Here is a 22,357-nt window from a genome sequence, read left to right as displayed (position 1 = left end):
ATGTTTAGTAAGTAGTTCCGTCTTAGCAATCTTCGCATAAACAACTCAATCTTTTCATTTTGCATTAATATTTCACAGCGTAGTGAATGTGCGGATTATAGCGTGTCCACCAAAGTGTTTTGGGGTTGTTGGATTTTGTATTTGATGAGTTTGACGAGGGGAATCAAAAATACCATCCACTTCCATTGTGCCCATCCTGAAAACCTTCCCCAACTCACCTCTGAATAAACAACAGCTCGCCCTCACAAAAAAAGTAAGTCTGCTGTTCGAAATGACTAAGGAATTGCGCTAAATGGGCCAATTTGCCAAAATGTTGAAGTATCCCTTTAACTCAGGTCAACACTCATTCGTGTTTTTGTGTGATCTCACGCTCACACAGGCAGTAGTAAAAATGAAAGAAGTGTAGTTTACCTCTAAAGTGAGTAATAAAATGTGCAAGCATCTCAGGGGAAGAGTTACTGCGTGTGTCTGAGATTGTTACACTGAAGAGAACAAAAGCTGAAACCACAAACAAATAATCAGGAAAATGCTCCGGAAAGACGCCACCTGTGGGGTTTGTGTGCACGCATGTGAGCATGTGTGCACAAACAGTGCGAAATGAGCGTTTTCCTCCACATCCTAATTAATGAAGAGGAAAACAATAATATGATGGTTTAGACTCACGAGTTCATGTTGAATACATAAGACACTCAAAGTCACTTTTGATCCGACAATGACTGATATTATTCTCTGAATTTTTTTTTTTTTTCCTTAAATGGTCAGAAAAAGGTCAGGAAGTGAGGAATCCATGTCCCTTCATACCACAGTTGTAATCCTGGTTAATCTCATAGGCATCATTTCACTTGATGTGCTGTGGATGAGACCTTCAGGTGAGCCGGGAAGGGAGGACTTCGGGCCTCACGGGTGAGTTTGCATACATTTCGTGGTGCGCTGACAAACACATGCACAGTCCTCCTGACTCTGCCTGCAGCCTCCGCTCCGTCCGCATCATGGTGCCTCTTCTCGTGGCGCTGCTGGCGAGCTGCATGTTCACGCTCAGCTTCGGCACCAGCTCGCGCGAGTGGTTCAGCAACGTGTCCACCAGCCTCTTCAGGCTGCCCGGGGACGTCATGCTCGGGGGCCTTTTCCCCATTAACATTCTCACCAGCAACCTCAGCGAGAGGACGGTGCCCAACAACATCACCTGTGACAGGTAAGGCGAACGCAAGCTGAGAAATGCATGTTTTAGACAAAAATGAATAACCAAAATACTTGAAAACTAAACAAAGAGAAACTAAGCAGCATTAAAATGTATTCTGCTGTGGTGTGAAAGTTAACAGATGGAAATTGAATCTGACTGACAGGTTTCTGTTCTGCTGTCTTTCTCCACAGACTCAGTGAGTTCGGACTGGGCATGGCTCTGGTGATGAAATACGCCGTGGACGAGATCAACGCCAACAAAGCGATGCTCCCCGGCGTCAAGCTCGGTTATGAAATCTACGACACATGCAGACAGTCTGCCGTCGTGGTGAAGCCAACGCTCTCCTTCCTCACCGAGAAGCACAAAAAAGCGCTGGCGGTGTCGTGCAACTACACCGACTACGAGACCAGCATCTCGGCCATCATTGGTCCGTACACCTCAGAGATGGTGTCCGTCATCGGGAAACTCATGGGGTTCTTCCTCATGCCACAGGTTTGGATACAAAGTTCATTTTCACGTGAAGCAGATTTGAAATCAGCAACAAAACAATTTCTTCATATAAAAACTACCATTGACTTAAATTAATGTCATTTCACTAAGTAAGCACAGGGTTTTTTGTCTGTGATCTGTGTAATTCATTACACAAGACACAAGACAAAAACATGGGAAAAACACTTAAATGTGATATTTGTAATTGTGTTACAGTATGAGTATTGTATTAAATTCATGGGTTGGAATATGTTTGAGATTGGCTTGATTTAAATTTTAACAACAGTTGTTGCATTTACATAAAAATAAAAGTGTAATCAATTCTGATCTTCAAGCAGTTTTTTTAATCATCTAAAAGCATATAATATCCCCATTAATTCCTTCTAAACAAACCTGAATAACTGACGCCCAATTTACACAACTACGCTTCAAGTTACAACGTGTTGATTTTCTGTTTTCAGTTCAGAAAATTTTTTGCCATTTACACAGATAAGGCAGAAACAAAGAAATTGATGTTGTCTCCTTAAAGGGACACTAGTGGGGGCTGTCGCTTGTTCCTATGAGGTCTTTTGATCTTTTTCTCTCTGCTCACCACTTAAAGGGCACTATTAGGATTAAAAAAAAAAACAAAGTAAAAATGAAGGAAAATGGCAGCAAACAAACAACTGAGGAAATTCAGAAGGAAGGACATTTTTCCAACCATTTCTTACTTTAAAATGTTCATTAATGGGATTATTTTCTGAGTATGTTTCTGTAGAGTTGTGTTGTTCTCTATATATTACTGAGGCCTGTTTGTGCTTCAGTAAAGTGTCATTAGTCATGAAATACGCATGTTAACATGTTTCAGCCTACTAGCTTGTTTGATCTGACTGTTTTCACCGTTTGCTTGGAAGGAGTCTGGACGCCACTTGTCTGATGAAGGTTTAATTGTGTGATTGTTGATTTCCCCCCGGTCAGATCAGCTTTGGAGCCACCAGCGAGAGATTCAGTGACAACCATCTGTACCCGTCGTTCTTCCGGACGGTGCCCAGCGACAAGTGGCAGGTGGACGTGATGGGCCTCCTCATGAAGGAGTTCGGCTGGAACTGGGTGGCCGTGGTGGGCAGCGAGGAGGAGTACGGTCAGAGAGGCGTGCAGCGTTTCACAAAGATGGCGGAAAACATTTCCGTCTGCGTGGCCTACCAGGCCTTTATACCCGTCTACACCGATCCCGAACCGGCGGCCAAAACTATCGTAGAAAACATCATCACGGCCAAAGTCGGCGTGGTCATAGTGTTTGCGATGACTGCTCCAGTCAAGGTGCTTCTGACGGAGGTCAGTGATAGGTGGAGTGAAGACTTGACATGAGAGGGCAGATCAGTCCAGTCCAACTAATCCCATCCGATCTCTTGCAGGCCATCAGGAAGAACGTGACGGCTGTTTGGGTTGCCAGCACCAGCTGGGCCGTCAGCACTCAGATAACCTCCATCCCTAACATTGAAACGATCGGCACCATCATTGCGTTCACGGACAAGACCAGCACCCTGGAGGAGTTCACCGCCTACACAGAAGTGCTCCTGGAGAAGATGGGCAGGGAGAGGCCGGAGACCGCCCCTCCGACGCCAAAGACTCTGGACCCCAGTAACCCCTGCCCACAGTGCTGGAACATGTCGCCTGCGAACATCAGCCTGGTGACGGACCCCGGGGTGCAGCGGTCTGCCTTCAGTGTGTATGCTGCCATCTACAGTGTAGGGCAGGCACTGCATGACTTGCTGAACTGCAACACCACTGCCTGTGACTGGGGGCCCAACACCAAAGTCCTCCCCTGGAAGGTGACTTTGCCCCCTCCCTCCACAACGTGCAATCAGGCTCATACTTCCTTCGTCGCTCACGTGACACTTTCCTTTTCAGCTTTTAGAAGTTCTGAGGAAAACGTCCGTCAACATCAACGGCATACTCTTAAAGTTCGATGAGAGCGGGAACCCGAACATCGGCTACAATGTGATTCAGTGGATCTGGGAGCCCGAACTGCACTTCAGACACGTGGGGACCTTCATGTACGAGCTCTTCCTCAACAAGTCCAAAATGTCATGGCACACTGCAGACTCCCAGGTAACCTCGCTTCATCAGCAAGCCTCACCCAACACCCAGACAGGCCTCTCTGGGTCATCATAGCTACATTTTGAAGGTTTGCCTGATGCAGTTGATGCTTCTCTCATTGCATGCATGCAGGTTCCTCTGTCCACGTGCTCGGCGGAGTGCGAGTCGGGTCAAGTGCGCAGGGTCAAAGGTTTCCACTCCTGCTGCTTCGACTGTATCGACTGTCTGGCCGGCACCTACCAGGCAAACTACGGTGACGAGCGTCTACACAAATTCATTTCAGAAACGTTTTGTGTTTATATGACAATGTTTTGAAAATGGCTGAAAATCAAGTTGTTCCCCTGTAGGGCCACTAGTAGGCGCCCAAAACGCAGATGAAGTTTTGCATTCTGACGTGAAAACAGAGTAAATGGGGCAAACTAAGCAAAGCAGAGCTGATAGAGGATGTAGTGCTGATTAGATGAACTCTTCCTCTTTGACCTTCAGAGGACATCCAGTGCACGCCCTGTCCCGAGCGTCAGTGGTCCCACCTGCGCAGCACCAATTGCACCCCCCCCACCTTCGAGTTCCTGTCCTGGGGCTCCTCCACCGCCCTGGAGATGATGCTGGTGGGGGTGCTGGTGCTGGTGTGCCATGGCGCCGTGGCGGTGGTGTTCCTGCGGCACCGCGGGACCCCCCTGGTGACGGCGTCGGGGGGGGTCCTGGGCCTGGTGGCCCTGCTGGGCCTGATGGGGGCCTGTTTCAGCCTGCTGCTGTTCCTGGGGAGGCCGGGCGACGTGGTGTGTCGTCTGCAGCTGCCCTTCATCTCCATTTTTCAAACCGTGGCTCTCTCCATCGTCATGTCCATCTCTCTACAGGTGAGGGGTCACAGATCACACACAACACCCTGGAGAATGTGTCAGTGGGGAAAAGATACTAAATTACCCTCCAGTTTATTAAATGAGAGTAAAGAAGAAAAGCACAGGAAATAAGGTTAAAATTCAGTTTTGAGGATCAATTGGAAATGTTCAAAACTTTTGACTGTAATTTTTTTTTAATATTAGATTAGTAACCCTTTCTTTATTAGCCAAACACAGGGAAAATTCCAGGTTTTGGGGCAACTAAAGGCTCGGTTAATGTTTAAAAGTGAAAATACAAAACTTCCACTGCCCTTTGGGAGACGGTTTACATGAGAACAGTGTCTGTAGCCATTGAAAACACCAAGTAATGATCCAATCTGATCATCTGTCCATACAAATGTCAGTGTCCTGTCCTTTGTTAATGTTGACAGTGTATTTTTCTCTGTGCGTACACATGTGTGGTTTCATTATGAAAACAACCAACAACACCCACTGAAAGGTGGCCTCATTTCTTCTCAGGATGGAATTTTTTTTCCAGGTACATCGAAAATAAAAAGAAAATTTATTGAAATTCTTTTTCCTGTAAGCGGTTATTTCGATTGCTCAGATAAACTATAAAGAGAATTTAAAACTCTTACTTCATCTCAATAGTTATTATGGCCTTCGGTTAGGATAGAAGTATCTGGAGATGTTTTGTTTTTATATTTGCATGACCTAATATCCAGAATTATAAATAATAAAATAACATGATATATTTGAGTTATATTTAAATAAATGTGAAATATGCCAAAAGTTCAGTATGTATTTTAACTGAATGGACAAATTTCCCCTTCCACTGTGTTCTACTTCTGTAGATATGTCTGTGTTAAATCAAACATGTTTATTCTGCATGTAATTTTCTACTTTTTTCTTACCGTTTCTATTTCATTCTGTCCAGGAATCACTATGATTTCACATCGACTGCATTTAATTTCAGCCTTTGATTGTCTGATTCCTGCTGATGGTGTTGAAAAGAGCGACCTCCAGTGGACAAATAAGAAACAGCAGCTACTTTCATGGAAGCTTTACAGTCAAATGTGTTTTCTGTCATTTTTTTTACACTTTTCTCAGGTCAGACTGAAACCTTTGCCTGGCTGTTTTTGTTCTGCGGGTCTTATGTTTGACACCCCTGCTGTGCTTATAACTACTCACACTTTTTTTAAGAATTTGATTTTTTTAGGCTGTTTTCCTTTTTTTAAAATATTTTCTGCATTTATTACAAAAAAGACTTGTTTTTTTCTGTTCTAGACAGATATGAAGCTTCTATAAAAAAAAAAATCCACTACAAGAACAAATATAGCTAAGAGTACGGTTAATTTCTCCCATAGTTCATTTAAAAGTTTGAAAATCCTTGCAATTTCAGTTTATTGCACCCAAGTCAATATTTTTGAAAACATAAGAATACTTTACAAGATTATTCTTTTAAAGAATTTTAACCAGCTTCCATAATATGACAATGAAAACACCTTGAAATGTTTAATTTTATATGAGTATATCAATTACTGACAAAACAATTACCTTTTCGATCAGATTTTTTAATGCAGCTGTACATAATCTGATTTTTAAAACCTTTTTTTTTTTGCAGATATTGTTTGTGACCGAGTTCCCGGAGACGGCGGCCCGCCACCTGCCGAGGATCAGAGGCCCGTTCAGCTGGCTCTTTGTGCTGACCTGCTGTGCCGTGCAGGCCGGTCTCTGCGGCTGGTTTGTCCAGAACAGCGTCACCCTCTCGCAACATGTGGCAAACATGAAAATAGACTTTGTGAGTAAATTCCTCCCGTGCCCGGTGTCGCCGTTGCTGGGACTGGCTTTGATGCAAGGCTTCAACGGCGCCATGGCCCTGATTTCCTTCATGTGCACCTTCATGGCCGTGAAGCCGCTGCATCAGTACAACCTGGCCAGGGACATCACCTTCTCCACTCTCATCTACTGCGTGGTCTGGGTGGTCTTCATCCCCATCTACATAGGAATGAAAGACCAGGAAAAGTCCGTCCTACATGTTTATTTCACCCTGGCGGGCATCTTCGGGCTGATGGGAGCTTATTATTTCCCCAAATGCTACTTTCTGCTGAGGAAACCTGACCTGAACAAACCGGAGCACTTCTGCACCTTCCTGGAGGGGGCGCCGCCGAGACCACTGGAGGACGAGCCGCAGCCTCAGGCCCAGCCGGAGCCTCAGGATCAGCCTGGATCTCAGCCTGAGACTGAGACTGAGGGGCAGTAAGGAGGGCGACATGGGAAATTACACTTGTGTTTCATATATGAATCACTTTTAAATATGAATGCTTTGAAAACCGAGTGAAGACAGTTTAGCAGAATCATCTTTGTCAATGATGTTGACGTCTTTGTTCATGAAAATAGCAGTGCTCTTTCACTTGGCCCTGATTTATACATTTATGCTGTGAAATGATGTGTTTAGCTGTTTTTTGTTTTTGTTTTTAAATTATTATTATTTTCATTTACCACCTTTTAGTGGAGCTGTTCAATGGCTTTGTGACTTTTTGACTAGTTTTAACTGATTGTTGTGTTGCTCGCTTCTGCTTTGTGACAACTATGAAATTAATTAATACCTGTTAAATTAAAGTTTTAACAAAAGTTAATCTAGTTCTTTTTTTTTTTTTTTTTGTGAATCTTGTGAAATCGTCGATCAGGATCATGGAGAGAAATCAGCAATATCCAGGAATAGTTGGAGATCCACAAACAGTGAATCAGAGCTACACGTTTCCGGCAGAGAGTGTGTGTTTTATTCATGTGTTCGGCCTTTTGTGTGATGTGGCTGGAGGCAGGAAATGGACAGGATGGCAAAGGAGCAGGAAGAGCTGAAGACTTGATGCATGTAAGAGTGTGTCACGCCCACAGCGGGACACCGGGGTCACCCGGAGACTTCGGGTTCAGCTGGAGCGGCTCGACACACTGAAGGAGGAGGTGGAGAAAGAGAAGCCACACTGGCAGAACTGAGCAGAGACGAGAACACTAGTGTCCAGGGAGAGCTATAAAACTCATTATCACAAAATATCAAGATAAAAGATTCAATATTACAAACAAAAAGGACCTGAAATATGTCAGTTTTTCAGTTAAATCAAAGAACATCTTTCCATTCCATTGTAAATTTTTCGAGTTGCATGTATTTCTGCACTGTAGTTCATGTGGGTTTATTTCATTATATGTTGTTTTTTCAGCCTTCGGCCCACCAGTGACCCATTCTGGATCTAATACCTGAGAAGTGTCAGACTGTCTGGTTGTAGGAAGTACAGGAAGAATATCTGTAACTTGCCCAGTACTGAGGTGAAGGAGCTGGAAAGGGTTTTAGTAGCTGAGTATAACCGTAAAGAGTTCATGACCACCGAGTGCGGCGAGACGAGCAGGCATGACAATGACCAGGAAATGGGAAGCTCGCAGTGTGAGCCGCTAAAGGACGACTGTGGAGGAGCTCAGTCCTGGTCTGGGAAGGCAGGTCACTCTGCTAAAGGTTTAAGGGACTTTTCCTGTGCTTCAACACATTAAAATCTTTTGAATGTGTCGTCATCGAGCTCCTCAGTATATGAGGTTAGAGCAGGGCCGGGTCGGTAAAAGTACTCACATCCTATGAAGGAAAGAACAGCATGTTTTGTTTAAAAAACAGAAAATGGCATGCCCAAAATTATTCACACCCTTCTTATTATTTCATACCAAAGTCTTCATTAGCTATGACAGCAATCAAACTCTTCCTACAATTGTTGAGCAGCTTTTTGCGTGCCTCCACTTGGTATTTTTGACCGTTCACTTTCAGCAATGAGCTCAAACTGTTTTGTTTTAAATATGTTTAAATATGTCTTTCATTTAGTCCTCATAGCAGGTCCCTCCAGAGGACACTACCACTTGGATTTTAGGGTGTCCCCTCATTAGACCTGTGCACAAAATGCACCTGTATTGTTGTGTGACTGTTAATAAAAAAAGTCTGTTTTTCCAACCACATTTTTTGTCATTTTAGTTTTCTTAAAAGCAAAGCGGAAATCTCGTCTGGGGATTGTGACCCTAATATCGTGTCTCGCCGCGTCTCGTGAGCTGAGTGTCTTGTCACACCGCTAACAGTAGCTCTTCTAACACCACTGACTGGAACAACAGCTACATGCAGAATTTTAAATTTGAAATCTTCAGGCAGGAGAAAGAAGAAATTTGCTGAAATCCATCTTAGAGAAAAACAAGCAACGCTGTTGTTTTTGGCCTAGAAACCCAAACTGTGTGAAAAGTACACTTGGTGCTGCCAGTGTGTCCTTGAACACCGCAGCTGAATTAAAAGGATTTGGTTGTTTTTTCATTTGCCTTGTTTTTCAGGCCTTGTAAAAGGAAGGAATTGATCAATTTTTGTTTATTGTACAGCGGCCTGGTGTGTCCTGAAAGGCGCTGATAAGTAAAATGTATAATAATAATAATAATAATAATAATAATAATAATAAAATTACTTTGATTAAGTTCCCATTTTTTTGTAAGCACTGACATGATTGAGGTCAAAGCTGAGGGAGCAGAGGAGAATGAACACTGGGGAAGAGGTGAGAACCACCAGGATCTGCTGGTGAACAGGTTCATCCAGGGTAAATCTGAAACATTCCGCCAAAGCATTTCTATCATATTTACTGACAATCACTTCTTTTCTTCGATATATTTAGAAATCACATGACATTATTCAGTGTCCTTTCTCTTAGAGGCAAAATGAAAGGTTTAAAATCATTTGATGTTTTCCTCACAAACCAGATTTAAGTGTGTTTAAGAGTTTTGTCTCATTCTGTAGGTGATCACTGGAACTCTGCACTCCTCAAGTTTGCTGTTGAGCAAAGTAAAGAGGCCGACACACTGAGCGGTAGCCAGGTGAAGGTATTTTATTTTTTTCTATTTTCTCTGAGAAATGAAAGCAGGTGAAAGCAGCAGGACGGTGCTCAGCTCTCAGGCTCTGACTATATGACGTTTTCAGGTGAAAATGCAAAGCTTTCATAGCATTTTGGGTTTCTGTTTACACGATAACTGTGGTCAGAGCCACAACTTTTTCAGCTTTTTGAAAACAGACACCAGGGTGGAACTTTTTAGAAATACTCCAACTCAGGACGGGGGGCACGCCACTTTCTGAAAGCACTCCGGCTTAATATCTGTGTAGATGATGGAAACGTCGTTACTGCGCATGCACACCACGGCTTAAGAAAATAGGTATTTGGTACATGCATGACAACAACAACAATGGAGGCCTCTAGAGTCCCTGAGGCTCTGATGAAAGTACAGATGGTTTGTATATCCTCTTGAAGATCTTCATCATGTAGAACCTTGTATAGATCCTCATCGTGTTTCTCATATAGTTCTGCAGCGTTATGGCCTGACTGCCCGTCTCAACTACTGCTGCTCCTTGTAAACACTGAAAGCTCTATTTTCTAGTTGCATCAGATGAGTTTGTGATGAAATGTGCCATGCTCTGTTGTGTTATATATTAGTCTGATTTTGATGAGTTGAAACTAATTAGGTTTGGAGCCAAAAAGACTGGAAACCAGCTGTCCTTCTGATGTGTGACCTGCCATCTGGCTTTAACTATCCAGTCTGGTCAGGACGCCCTCCCTCTCAGGCACTGCTTCATTATGACATCCTCGCTGCTATGCTTAAACACAAAGGTTGGGGGCAGCAGAAGCTTTTGTAATTGTGATTGCTGTGCTGAGAGGCCTTGGTTTTGTTTCCAAAAAGGAGGTGAGGAGCATTCAGAGCTCCACTGTGCTCCAGATTATCAACACATTTCTGTTTCAGGAATAGTAATGAATCACAGATTGCATGTCTGTGACTCACAGGCAGGTATTTCAGGTCATTTTCTTTAGGTAACTCTTATGACTAAGATTTTTTTTTTTTATGGTGTTTCTTTGTCGAAATGTTTGAGCTGCAGTTCTGTTTCTAATGGAATCAAACAAATTTAAGAAATTTTTAAAATAATTTTCCCAAGAGAAAAAAAAACTAAGCATCACAACTAGTAACTGGCAACCTGTACATAATTAATGTGGAAAATAAGCATCGAGTGAGACTGGACTAACCTGCACAGTGACAATGTGGCTGGTATTCATAATGACAATGTGCTTTGGAGGTTTGGAGGTTTTGGGGGTTCTCCTGTGTGGAGTTGCATTGTCTCCCTGTGCATGCTTGGGTTTTGTCTGGGTTCCTCCCAAAGTTCACCTGCATGCGCTTCAGGTTAATTGGTAACTCTTATAGTTTTAAAAAGTGAAAATGTGTGATTGTCTGTCTTCCTACGGTTGACTGGTGACGGACTGGTGACCTTCCCAGGGTGCATCCTGCCTTTGTTCATAATCAGATGGGATTAACTGCAGCCCCCCACGACCCTGAGTTAGATAAAACAGCATAGGGGCTGGATGGATGGATGACTCCTCCATTACTGAAAGCCCAGCCTCATGATCTGTGGGCAGATCGCCAGTCCACTACAGAGCAAACACAGACAGACGTGTTTTTTTGGACGATGGGAGGAAATGGGAAGGCCCAGAAAAAACCCAACATGTAAACCCCATACAGAAAGATATCAGTCACTGTGCATTTGAGGAAGCATTAGGAAGTTTAAAAGCAAAACAAAAACAAAAACTGCATTAATGTCCGAGTAGAAATCCTCATTTGACTGTTGAAACTGAAGATTGAAAGACAACTGTAAGGTGCCAGGCACAAATTAACCATCAAAGCAAAATATTTTTTGCACATCCTCAAATGTCCCTGGAGAGTATCTTTAAATAAACTGTCACTTTTCAATTCAGTTGCTTTTTTTTTTTTTTTTTTTTTTTTTTTTTTTAGTTTGAATACATCCCAACCAGTGAACATCAGCTCATGCTTCTGCACAGTCTGGAACCTCTTTGTATCAAAGGCATGTCATGCCAGGCACATTACCATATTACTGTCATGTTGGGAGCAAATAAAACTTATTTGTGTAAATGCACGGGCAAAGAAGAAGAAAAATCACCTCAGCTCTGATCTGCTGGAGTTTCAAATGTCATCTTATCCAAACATCCTGCAGCGGACTGTGCTGGAGTAGAGATGGCATTCACTGCAAAGAGCAACTTCCCCCATACAAAGAGGGAAAACCGGGATGGAGAATTTATTTTAAGAGGCATATTTTTACTACTTGCAGCTCAGTGAAACAATTAACAAAGTGTTGTGCTATTTTTAGGCTGAAAAGGTCACTCCTCTGATGCCATCATTCTTTTTTGTGGACTGCTGCTGGAAGAGCGAATGGTGATGTGACAGGAGTGTGCCTGTATAAACAAGAAGTAGACACATTCAGGTCATGGTGTTAATTACCTTGAGTGCTGTGGTTTCAATTGGCTTTTCTTTTTTTTTTTTCCCCGCCAGGTTTTCACAAGCAGTGATTTAGGGAAGTGAAACTGCTTCTCTGTAAACATTGATGAGTGATCGACCGATGCCTCGGTTTGCTGCAGATTATCCCTCTTACAGTCTCAACTGTGTGGCTATGAAAACAGATTATCAGAGATAAAAGGTTGCTGTGGCAAAGCCGAGGGTGGCGGCGGCGGCGGCGGTGGTGGGAGATGAGCTGGAGACGGCTGCTTTCTTTGAAATTCAACTCTCACTTAGCCCCCCTCCACTTCCAACAAATTCTCTGTGCGCACGGCTCTCTGCATTGCCATAGAAACCTTCCTTCTAATCACAACAGAAACCTCATTTCCTGCTCCTGACAAAGGCTCCTCAATGCCTTGTAGAGACCGCCCGCATCAGCCATTTTCAAAGCCCACCTCCTGGAGCAGGCTGGACCTACCAGCAGCAGAGGCCCCCCCCTCCCTCCTCTCTTCCTTTAAATCCCTCCTCTTCTTTATAAACAGTGGCACATTTTCCACCTTTCCTCCTCCTTTAAGCTCCACAGTCTTCCTACTGGTGCACCTTCTTGCACATCATCACCTCTTGTCGTTTCAGCTCATCACTTCATTTTACCGCACAGCACCGGTGGACGAGGTTATTTTATTCCGTCCAACTTGTAGCAATCAAAAGCAAACGGCTGCTGGAAACACCCGCACACCCCAACCGGGCAAACGCCAACGTGCAGGCGCAGGTAGCGTTTTCCGAGTTCTTGTCTGGCATCTGCATGTCTGCGTCTGGCCCTTTCCGAGCCACCGGCGAGTCCAGCGGCCCTGTTCCTGTCAGTCACCGTTTCTTTCAGTCCCACCCTGTTTGTGAAGAAATTATTTTCAGTCACTTCTTTTGTTCCCCTACGTTCAAGTTCTTCAACTTTCCTGTCACCACAGGGAGTGTGTTGCTTCTCGTGCCCCCCCGGCTGGGCCTGCCGTGGGTCAGCACTAAGCTGCCCTGTTCCCTTTCTCACCGACGAGACTGTTATCTGGACCCAGAAACACCCCCGTTCCCTGTCTCCGCTCTGTCCTCCTCCACCTCCTCTCTTGTTTGTTTATTTGGGAACTTTGCCAGGTATTTCCCCAGTCAGCCTGCCTGCACCCACTCTGCTCCCTCCCTTCCAAGAATGCCCCACCTCCCCTTCTCCTCCTCCTTCTCCTCCTCCTCCTCCCTCCCCACACCCTCTCCCCACCCTCCCATGGAAGTTGCTAAGCAACCATCCACAAGAGCCCCGGTGCCTGTCTCGGCCAATCAAATTACTGAACATGTTTTTTTGAACAGCGCCGGGGAGGCAGAGGGAGAATCTCCCACTCTCCTGTCCCTTAAAGCCCAGTGCTTCTTCATTCATGAGGTTTGTGTGTCTGCAGATCACTGCTGATGTTTCATCCAGCTCCAGATGCATACCTCTGAGAAGAGAGGCCCTTTGATCATTTTCAGTGGCAGTGCACCCCCACTCAGTTTATGCCAGCTGTCCACCACTGGGTGGCAGCACGGCCAGTCCCTCCTGTTTCCAGACAAGCTGCAAGAATTTTTTGCTGCTGTTGCTAAGCAATCCTGACTCTCATGTCTTACCTGTGAAACATTTGTGATTTTTACAGATGTCCTTGACACCATTTTGTCTTTGTTATCACCATTTCGAAATGCGTCCTCTTCCACTTGGGCTGCAGTGTGAAAACTATTCACCTAATTCTCCTAAACCTAATAAACCAAGACATTCTGTGACAGCGTGGATCGGTGCACGTTTCTGCCGCTGAAGCGAATGGGATACGAGACGCAGGTTTGGGTTAAATATTAGCCTTGAACAGTTTCAGCTGGCTCCGTCTCATCATGCAGGAGGCAGGAAATGTGCTCTTGAGTGATTAGGCCTGCAGCTCTTGTCCTCCACTTCAGCAGCCGTGCAGAGATCTGTGTACTCTCTGGGTTTGTATACCATGCAGCACCTTGTTTTTTTTTCCCCCCCTGTGTTTTCAGTGTTACACCAACAGTTCAGGTGATTTAGACATTGTCCAGATGATCAGGCGTAATTTATTTTTCTCAGTGTCACTGATTTGTTTTGTGCTGAACACTCTCCAGGTCCCTGCCCCCCTCCATAGTCCCCTTGTGTGCGAGTCCCTCATCTCAGCTTTGGTTGCTGTGCAGATGGCTCTTTGTTGGTGCTTGACAATAGGTCTAAGGTCAGTGTGCCTCGTACCACATCAACACACTCAAACTTCCTCGCTCCAGCTGTCTCATGCCTGCATTTGCAGGTGATCTTAACAGATTTCATACCAAACATCACTGCTGCTTGTATGCAAATGGTTATATTACTAGTAGTGAACCAAGAGGAAGTTATAAAACCACAGACGTAGCCTTCAGATAACCCAGACTTCCCAGGCTGTAAACACGTTGGCGGATATCATCGTGTTTTCCATATCTGAGCCACGCCGAAGCGCTCGATAATGATCATTAAGGTGTTTGTCAGATTTCTTGAATCGTAAATGATGCGTCTGATGTAGTCAAGCCTCTGAGCTTGTGATATCTCTGAAATAAGCCAGACACAAGAATATCAGATCAGCCTGAGAAATACAAATGCAAATTCACCATCTGCTCTGTGATCCCAAACCAACCCTTGCTTATCATTCAAAAGCTAATGCAATAGTTGCACATAGCTTAGTCGAACGGCACGCTTAAAATTTTCACAAGCGTAAACAAAGAAACAAAGGGCCACCCGCTCCACAAAGACCAGTGCAAATAAAGCCTGCGTGCAAGAAAAACCAGGCTTTGACATTTTCAATTAAGAAACAAATGTACCGGTTGTGATCAACTGCAGCTATTTGCAGACTGCAGCACAGGAGAAGCCGGAGTTTTCTTTGTGCAGAAATTAGCCGTGTCTTAACAGAGCCACACAATGAGGAGCAGCAGGGCCACAGGGTCTGCAGGCCAGTTTGTGGCAGGAAAGAGCAGGTAGGGGAGAAGGCGGGAAACTTGAAGGAGGAGGAGCATCTCGCAAAGCAGTGGGATTACTGGAAATTTCCACTTTTCGCTGGCAACACAGTTAGAGAGGTGGAGCTTAGAGGTGAAGTAAATAAGGTAGCAGAGCCGAGTCAACTCAAGTGGTGGGACTGAAGGAAACTATCTGTCTGACATCTGGTTTATTGTAGCCAACTTCTAAACAGATCATAAGATTATTTGAAATGTTGCAGCGTCGCTGTTTCAGATTAGCAGCAGTAGCATTTCTCTTTCTTTCTTCGTAGCCTACATCCACCCCAGTATGCTCTAAACTCCATGGTGAGAAAATGTGCCAACATGTCCTGCTGAAAATACAATGTAGGTTAAATTTGTGATGATAATTTAAGCTCTGACACTCCTGATCTGTCGCCACTGACAGGATTTGACCTGCATACTTCTCATTACTCAGACTGTTTGTAAAATTATTTAAACACTACCAGAAAACAGAGAAATAGCGCTTGTAGCCCGTACGGCTGGCAGGACTTCCGTGGTCCAACCGTCTAATGACAGACAAGATTTAGCAGCATGTCACACTTTTGTAACATGCACAGTCATAAACACTCAGAACTGCCTCATACCTAAAGTGGAAGTTGAAATAGAATAAAGAGCCAAGGCACTCAAGTCATTACATACATTTTGACAGCTTTCCAGCCGTGACTTCAAAATAAATGACTGTGTCCTGAAGTTTCACTTCTTTCAGTGACTGCAGGCAGTGAAAGCTTTCTGAACTGCATGAATTCCTTTTGATCTGACCTGCAGGGACAAAACAGTGGCAAACAGCAAAACTGACCGCTCCGATAAAAAGGTCCAAAATATTGATGAAAATGTCATTCATCCATTCTTTTATTCCATCCTCAAAGCAGATTTTAAAAGTCTGATGTGGCACCGCAGCCATTGCAGTACCCCAGGTGACCTTTTTCCCATTATTTTCCTCCAGTACTTCCAATCAGCACTTCCATGCCAGCTGGGAGTTGGACCGCAGTGGCGCTCTCCAGGTCTGCTCAGCGGTCCAATTAGCAGCATAACATACACTTCCAGAGGGAGGCTCCCCAACGGGTGTGGAGACAGCGGCCGTCCAGCTCTTCAGCTGCATGTATTTACATTATATATAGTTTATTTGGCCTCATGAAGGTCTCTCCAGAAATATGTGGTATCAGTTTTCTCTTGTTCATTGAAACAGAAGCAGTGATTGCTCAGCGTAGTTTCCATTTACCTGGATGGAAATACACACCTTACATAAATCTTAATCTTTATTGCACTTCACACCTTTCAGCAAATGATCATCTCCAGTTACAAGTGTTCAGGGCCTGCTGGACTCAGAAGAGACGAGGCATGAATTCATCGCATGATTTGAACTCGTTCAAACACACAGTAAATAATGTCCATCAAAGTGTGCAGAGACCAAGAGGTGAAGGCGAGGGTGTCAAACATAAGGCCCGTGGGTCGAAACTGGCCCACAAGAGGCTCCAATCCGACCCATCAAAACTATCAGACAAATTGTAAAAAAATTTCGAAGAAATCTTGATTTTAAGATGCATTTCTTCAGAGAAACACACAATAAAATGCTGAGGCCTGAGCTGAAATGTCAGAGATGGTAGCTAGCTACTGTGTCGCTATCAAAGTAGCTTCTTGGCTAAGTTGAGTTTGTATAAACATACATGATGCATGTTTTTTTTTTCTTTTTTACTTTTCACTTTTTTCCATCAGAGATTTTTATTCAAATTGGCTTTATGTCGAAATTGTAGCTGCTTTTTGTCAAAATTGTTTAGTTTTTGTGAAAATAAAGACATTTTCACCCCGTATACTCTGTGCCACAACAAATAAAAACCATATCTGTCAATAGGAAAACATATTTACTGACATATAGGCTACTGATCACACTGCTAGAGAGCAAAGCAAAGAACCACAGGAAGTATTCAGACTCTAATTTTTTGTCCTGACTCATTTGATATTTTAACTTTCTACTCTATTTATGGTTTTTTCATCCTGTTTGAAGCAATACTGTCAAAGAAAAGAATTTCCCTCTATGAATAGGGAATTATTTTTATTCCAAATATTAGATTATTTGTATCAACACTTTAAATACTAAACAAATACCATAGAGACAATATAATGCTCACATATTTACCATTATATACAGAATGAAAACTATACAAAATATACAGATTAATACAATATGGTAGTATTTATCCAAACATTCAAATTTAATACAATACACATTTATTTAGTAATATATTTAGACGGGATACCATAAAATAACACCAACATATAACATGTGCAGATTAAAAATCAATTCAATGAAGCCAAAATATTTGCCTATATCAAAATATATTTCCTAATAATTACAAAATAAATGCTATTAAATAGCGCCAACGTAATTTCCAAAATATACACAATAAATGCTTTACAATAAAAGCAACACACTTCCCAGTATTTAAAGATTAAATACTATAAAATATGCTAATAGATTCAGCAGTATATATAGATAAAATACTATGATATAAGGCCCATTTATTGACACAATATATGGTATACTGTAACACTAACAACTTTAGAAAATTTAGATTAAATGCTAAAACAATGACTAACAAATGAACTATTTTTCCAGATCAAATACTATAAATTAGTACCACCAGTTTATCTTCATATATAGATTAAATACTGTAAAATAATACCATCATTTAAATACAGTAGTGTAATGAACACTTATTGGCCAATATAAAAGGAGGAAATACTATACAATAACAGCAATACATTTGCCAAAATATTAACATTAAATACTGCACAATAACACAAATATATTTACCAATATATACAGATGAAATACTATGCAACACATACTTACCAGCAATATTGTTTAAATACTTTACAATTAAAATGGAAATGGCAGTATAAAAACACATTAAAAGAATTATTTATGGGTTAAATATCATGTAATAATGGCCATTTATTTACCAATATATACACTATAAATTTTGTACAATTAGACCAACAACCTTATGAATATAATGTATACGTACATTAAATGCTAAACAATAATACTAACAAATAAATCTTTATATATGCGTAAAGAATACGAACAGATAATGCAACATTTTATCTATATATTTATGTAGATTAAATACTATATTATAATGCACACAGTATTTGCCAACATTAACAGAATAAATACTATGCAACAACACAAGCATATATACCAATATTTACAGATTAAATACTACACAATTACACTATATTCCACCATATAGTGATTGATAACTTTACAATAAGATTAACTTATTCAGATTAAATGCTTTTACTCATTCATATAGATGCAACACTATGAAACAACACCAACATTTTAATCAATATATTAAGATGGAACACTCTAAAAATTACCAGTGGCATAGATTTAAACCACTACGTTCATATCTGACTGACTTTGGCTCATGGGTAATGTCGGATTTTTCCAGAGGGGTTTGTGCAGCTTGTAGCTCAGAGGAGCTCATAGCTTCTGAGCATATGTTTCCATTATGGTCCATAATGACTGCACTTAATCGTGTTAATTAAGGATGAGTACAGTGAGTTGGCTTTGGTCTTCACTGTGCATTTAAGTCAAGATTCCCATTGAGAAGTCAGTCTCATGTTGTCCCTGTGCTCTGTCGGACTCGCCTGGGAACCCGGGAATGGCAACCAGACCATGCAGGACACTGCTGTTCAAAACAAAAGAGCTCAGTTTGCGCCCACCAATGCCTCCAATTATCGGGACCCTTCCCCCGCCTAATCCTGACCTCTGCTCTTTGATGGGCCCCACTTTGCTCTTCCCTCCAGCACTGGCATTCCTCAAGTCAGGTCAATCCTTTGTCTTCCAGAAATTAAGATGAAATTTACTCCCTGGCTTTTACCTTCAAGTCCCCAGCAGGTAGCAGATTAACACTCACAGAAAGAGAAGTGGAGCAAAAATATTTCATTTATTCCCAAACATGAGTCACTGAGAACACAAAGACGCTTTTCTTTCAAACAGTATTACTTTCTGTGGTCTAGCAATATTTAGTACCAGGAAAAAAAAAAAAAGTTTTCCTTTTCCTACATGTGGAAACTGTGGTAAACACATTCACTGGTAAGTACGCAGTTCATAAAAATCTCAACTATCTCTCTTTCCATTTTTCCCTCTTTCTGTTTGCTGCCTGTGTTTGGTCACTTCTTTAACCTACAGCATGAACGGGCGGCCCATACACAGGTTTATTCTCTTCTTGGTAGCAGATCAGTGGCACATGGAAACATGGTGCAGTAGGCAAATAAGAAGGGGGGAAAAAAAAGACAGGAAATGATCTCACAAACACTCCCCCTCTTGCTGATTGCTCCCATTTTCCAGACACAGAAAAAGAGTGAGTAATGCCTTCTGCTTTCTAGTCTGCTTCAAAAACCCTCCCATGGATTTACAGTAGAGTCTGAACACATTGAGGCCATTACGCTGAGGATGTCTTCAGCCGTCGCACAACTGGTTTCAATTCCCAAATGAATCAATGACGGTCCTTCATTTCTTCTTTTTTGGTGCAACTTTGCACAAAATGGCATTGTATGAAACAGCTGCAAGCTATCTAATCCATTTTAGCATTCACATGGTGAATTACCCGTATTTCATCATAAATTATAGAAAAAGAAACGCAGCATGAGTGAGACACCCACTGAGTGAACGGCTTGTCCACTGACAGAAAATTCTTTTGATCACCGAGCGTAATTACACTCTTCATAATTATATTCCAGCTTAAATGTTAGGTGAATGACAAGACAAGGCCCAGAAGGCTTCTTAGAAAGAGTCATGGCAAAGCTTGCAGACGACAACCGAGGCGACATCGAGGTCTCAGAGAGCCTTAATTTAAAAATTAAAGGGTGAAGAAGTAGTTGAGAAGCGCCGTCATGCCTGGGTGTGTTGGAACATGCTCAGATCCTAACATTTGCAACGTTGTGTTAAATTGCCTGTAATCCAGACGCAACACGTGCAGAAATTGTGGGGCCGTGCTTTGTGTATCACGGTTAAGCAGGTGGAAATAACACAGTTACACTTACAACCGCCAGACAGGTAAACGCAACATGAAAATGAAGACAGCCGCCATGCGTGGGTGGGAAACAGTGAGAGGCGTGGCACGGGTTGTTCAAGGTCAGACGGCTTTGTTGAAACTTGAGGAATTCAAATTGCAAGTCAAGAGTGTCGAGGCGCGAACTGGCTTCTTTTACCCGAGATACAGTCTGTTACATTCTGGAATTAACTGACAGCGAGGCGCTGGCCAGATTCACGGGGAAAAGGATGTAAATTACAGAATTGGGAACCCACAATAATGTGTGTTGCTACTTCCTTTGGTTTGACAGTTGGATAAGCAACTGTGAGGACGGCAAAGGAAGTTCGCCTCTGTCAGCTTTTAAAGCAGAAGGAAATAGGCTCATCTGGTAAGGCTTACAAAGCTGCAGCAACCAGAATACATTCCTAATTAACAGAAATCAGTCAAATTGAGCTGAAAGAGTTGTGCATCTGTTTGTGTTTTATTCATGACTCCACAAATTTGCAGAATTTTAGATCAATTCCAAAGTCAGTCCCCATTGGACAGTTGATTTTTGAGACGTTCACCCTGTTTTGTCCATGTTTGTACTGTTTGTATAATGTTTGTGTTGTTGTGGTTGGACCACACACTGAGCACTCTGAACTCACCGTGAGAATATTTTGGACATAATTTGGAGCTTTTTTGTGGAGGGTTTGCATGTTTTTCCTGTGCACAAGTCCATTTTCCTGTCTGAAAACATACAGCTAAGGTTAATTCACAACCCTACGGCATATAAGGGTAAACACAAGTGTGTGTGTTTGTGATTTCCTCTCTGAAATCCCTGTGATCAACCAGCAACCTGTCTTCACCAACAGTCAGCTGGGATCAGCTCCCATGCCGCACGACCTTAGATGGACAAATCGTCACAGGAGATGGATAGATGTTGTTGCTGGCTACAAAATGGGATTATTTTTGTTATAAAAGTTTAAAAGCCGAGAGATTTCAGTTTATCTCTCAAAGAAAAACTCTTTCACTGTGAACACATCTTAAAACAAGTGGGATGTGTTAAAGCCACAAGTCTCAAAGAAACAACAGTCTTGCAATAAGTCTGTGCAGTCTGACACATCACTTCCACTTGTTATTAAATACAATATACACATATACACTTGTGTCTTCAGATAAATTCACTAATAATGAACAATAAGCAGTAAGTCTGACCTTGGATGAGGTTTTTGGTGCAACCCCAAATAAGGTTTGGACTCAAAAAATATAACACCTTCAAAGTTCAAATTGTGACCATAGTGTTGAAGAAATCTGAATTTTAATCAAGATACAAACATGCGCTATATACAGTAATTTGGTACATTTTCACTTGGCACCTGGTTGAAATTTATAAAACGTACATATTGTGAAAAAGATTTTGAATAATAGGAATTTATTGATTAGATTTTTAAAAATTTCCTTGTGGGCTGCAAAGCATGGTGACAGGAGGCATATGGGATAAATATCTAAAAGCAAATGCACATACAGGGGATGCTAACACACTTACTGTAAGTAACACCACACCCAATTGTGATGTGTGATGGACTATCAAATCACAAAGCTTAGCTGATCTGCGTGTGAAGCTTTTTTTCCCCACCCATGGATCAAACCTGGATGAAAAATAATTTATTCCTGGGATAAATAACGCGGACCTGCTGAGTAGTGACAATAACACCCACATTGAGTAAATGTTCCTCATGCTTTTTGGGTCATTCAGCAGCGCAGCCAAGATGTTTGTTTAATGCACAAGTCGCATTGTTTGCAGCAGCAGTGACAGTGATCAGGTCAGGAAAAAAAAAGTGAAAGTGGATGTACACTTGAGCACACACTTCGTTAAAAGTGTTAAATATAGAAAGGAGGAGTGGCTGCCTGCTTCTCACATCGTCACATTATTCTTCTTTTTTTTTTCATGTAATTTGACACCCCATCTCTGCAGAGAGAGAGCACTGAGACAAAAGATGCAGCCCCCCTAAGGAAAACTGGAGATACTTTTAACAATCCCTCGGTGGGATACAGCGTCCGTCCGCTTATAAAGCCAAGGTTATGATTACAACTTTTTCCAAAATATACACTTAAATCCATTGTTCACATTTCAGTAGAAAAACCGAGCGCGAACTGATGGATAGTAAAAAAAAAAAGAAAAAAGAAAAAAAAGCGGTGGCATCACAGCGCAGCGCTTTAAAAAAACTGACCAATCAGCGACGAGACACCAAAGAGGCGGGACGTTCTGGTGGGAGTGACAGAACGTTTATCCAATGAAAAAGTCCGCTGCTTGTCGTCAGCCAATCAGAAGCGAGATGGCGCCGCTGTATCCAACGAGA

General features: G+C 42.4%; 1 protein-coding gene across 1 annotated transcript; it reads left to right on the top strand.

Annotated features, from left to right (window-relative positions):
* Positions 1-989: 989 nt before the first annotated feature.
* Positions 990-7,084, top strand: tas1r3 (taste receptor, type 1, member 3). The gene is made up of 8 exons (XM_030091131.1): positions 990-1,192; positions 1,372-1,672; positions 2,627-2,983; positions 3,064-3,480; positions 3,560-3,760; positions 3,881-4,001; positions 4,235-4,605; positions 6,212-7,084. The coding sequence occupies exons 1-8, from the start codon at positions 990-992 to the stop codon at positions 6,848-6,850; spliced, it is 2,610 nt and encodes an 869-aa protein (XP_029946991.1). The 3' UTR covers positions 6,851-7,084.
* Positions 7,085-22,357: the final 15,273 nt, after the last annotated feature.

This window comes from Salarias fasciatus, chromosome 5, assembly GCF_902148845.1.
Source record: "Salarias fasciatus chromosome 5, fSalaFa1.1, whole genome shotgun sequence".
Lineage (NCBI taxonomy): Eukaryota > Metazoa > Chordata > Actinopteri > Blenniiformes > Blenniidae > Salarias > Salarias fasciatus.
The sequence above is the reverse complement of the archived record's forward strand: the minus strand, read 5'-3'. Positions and strand labels throughout refer to the sequence as shown.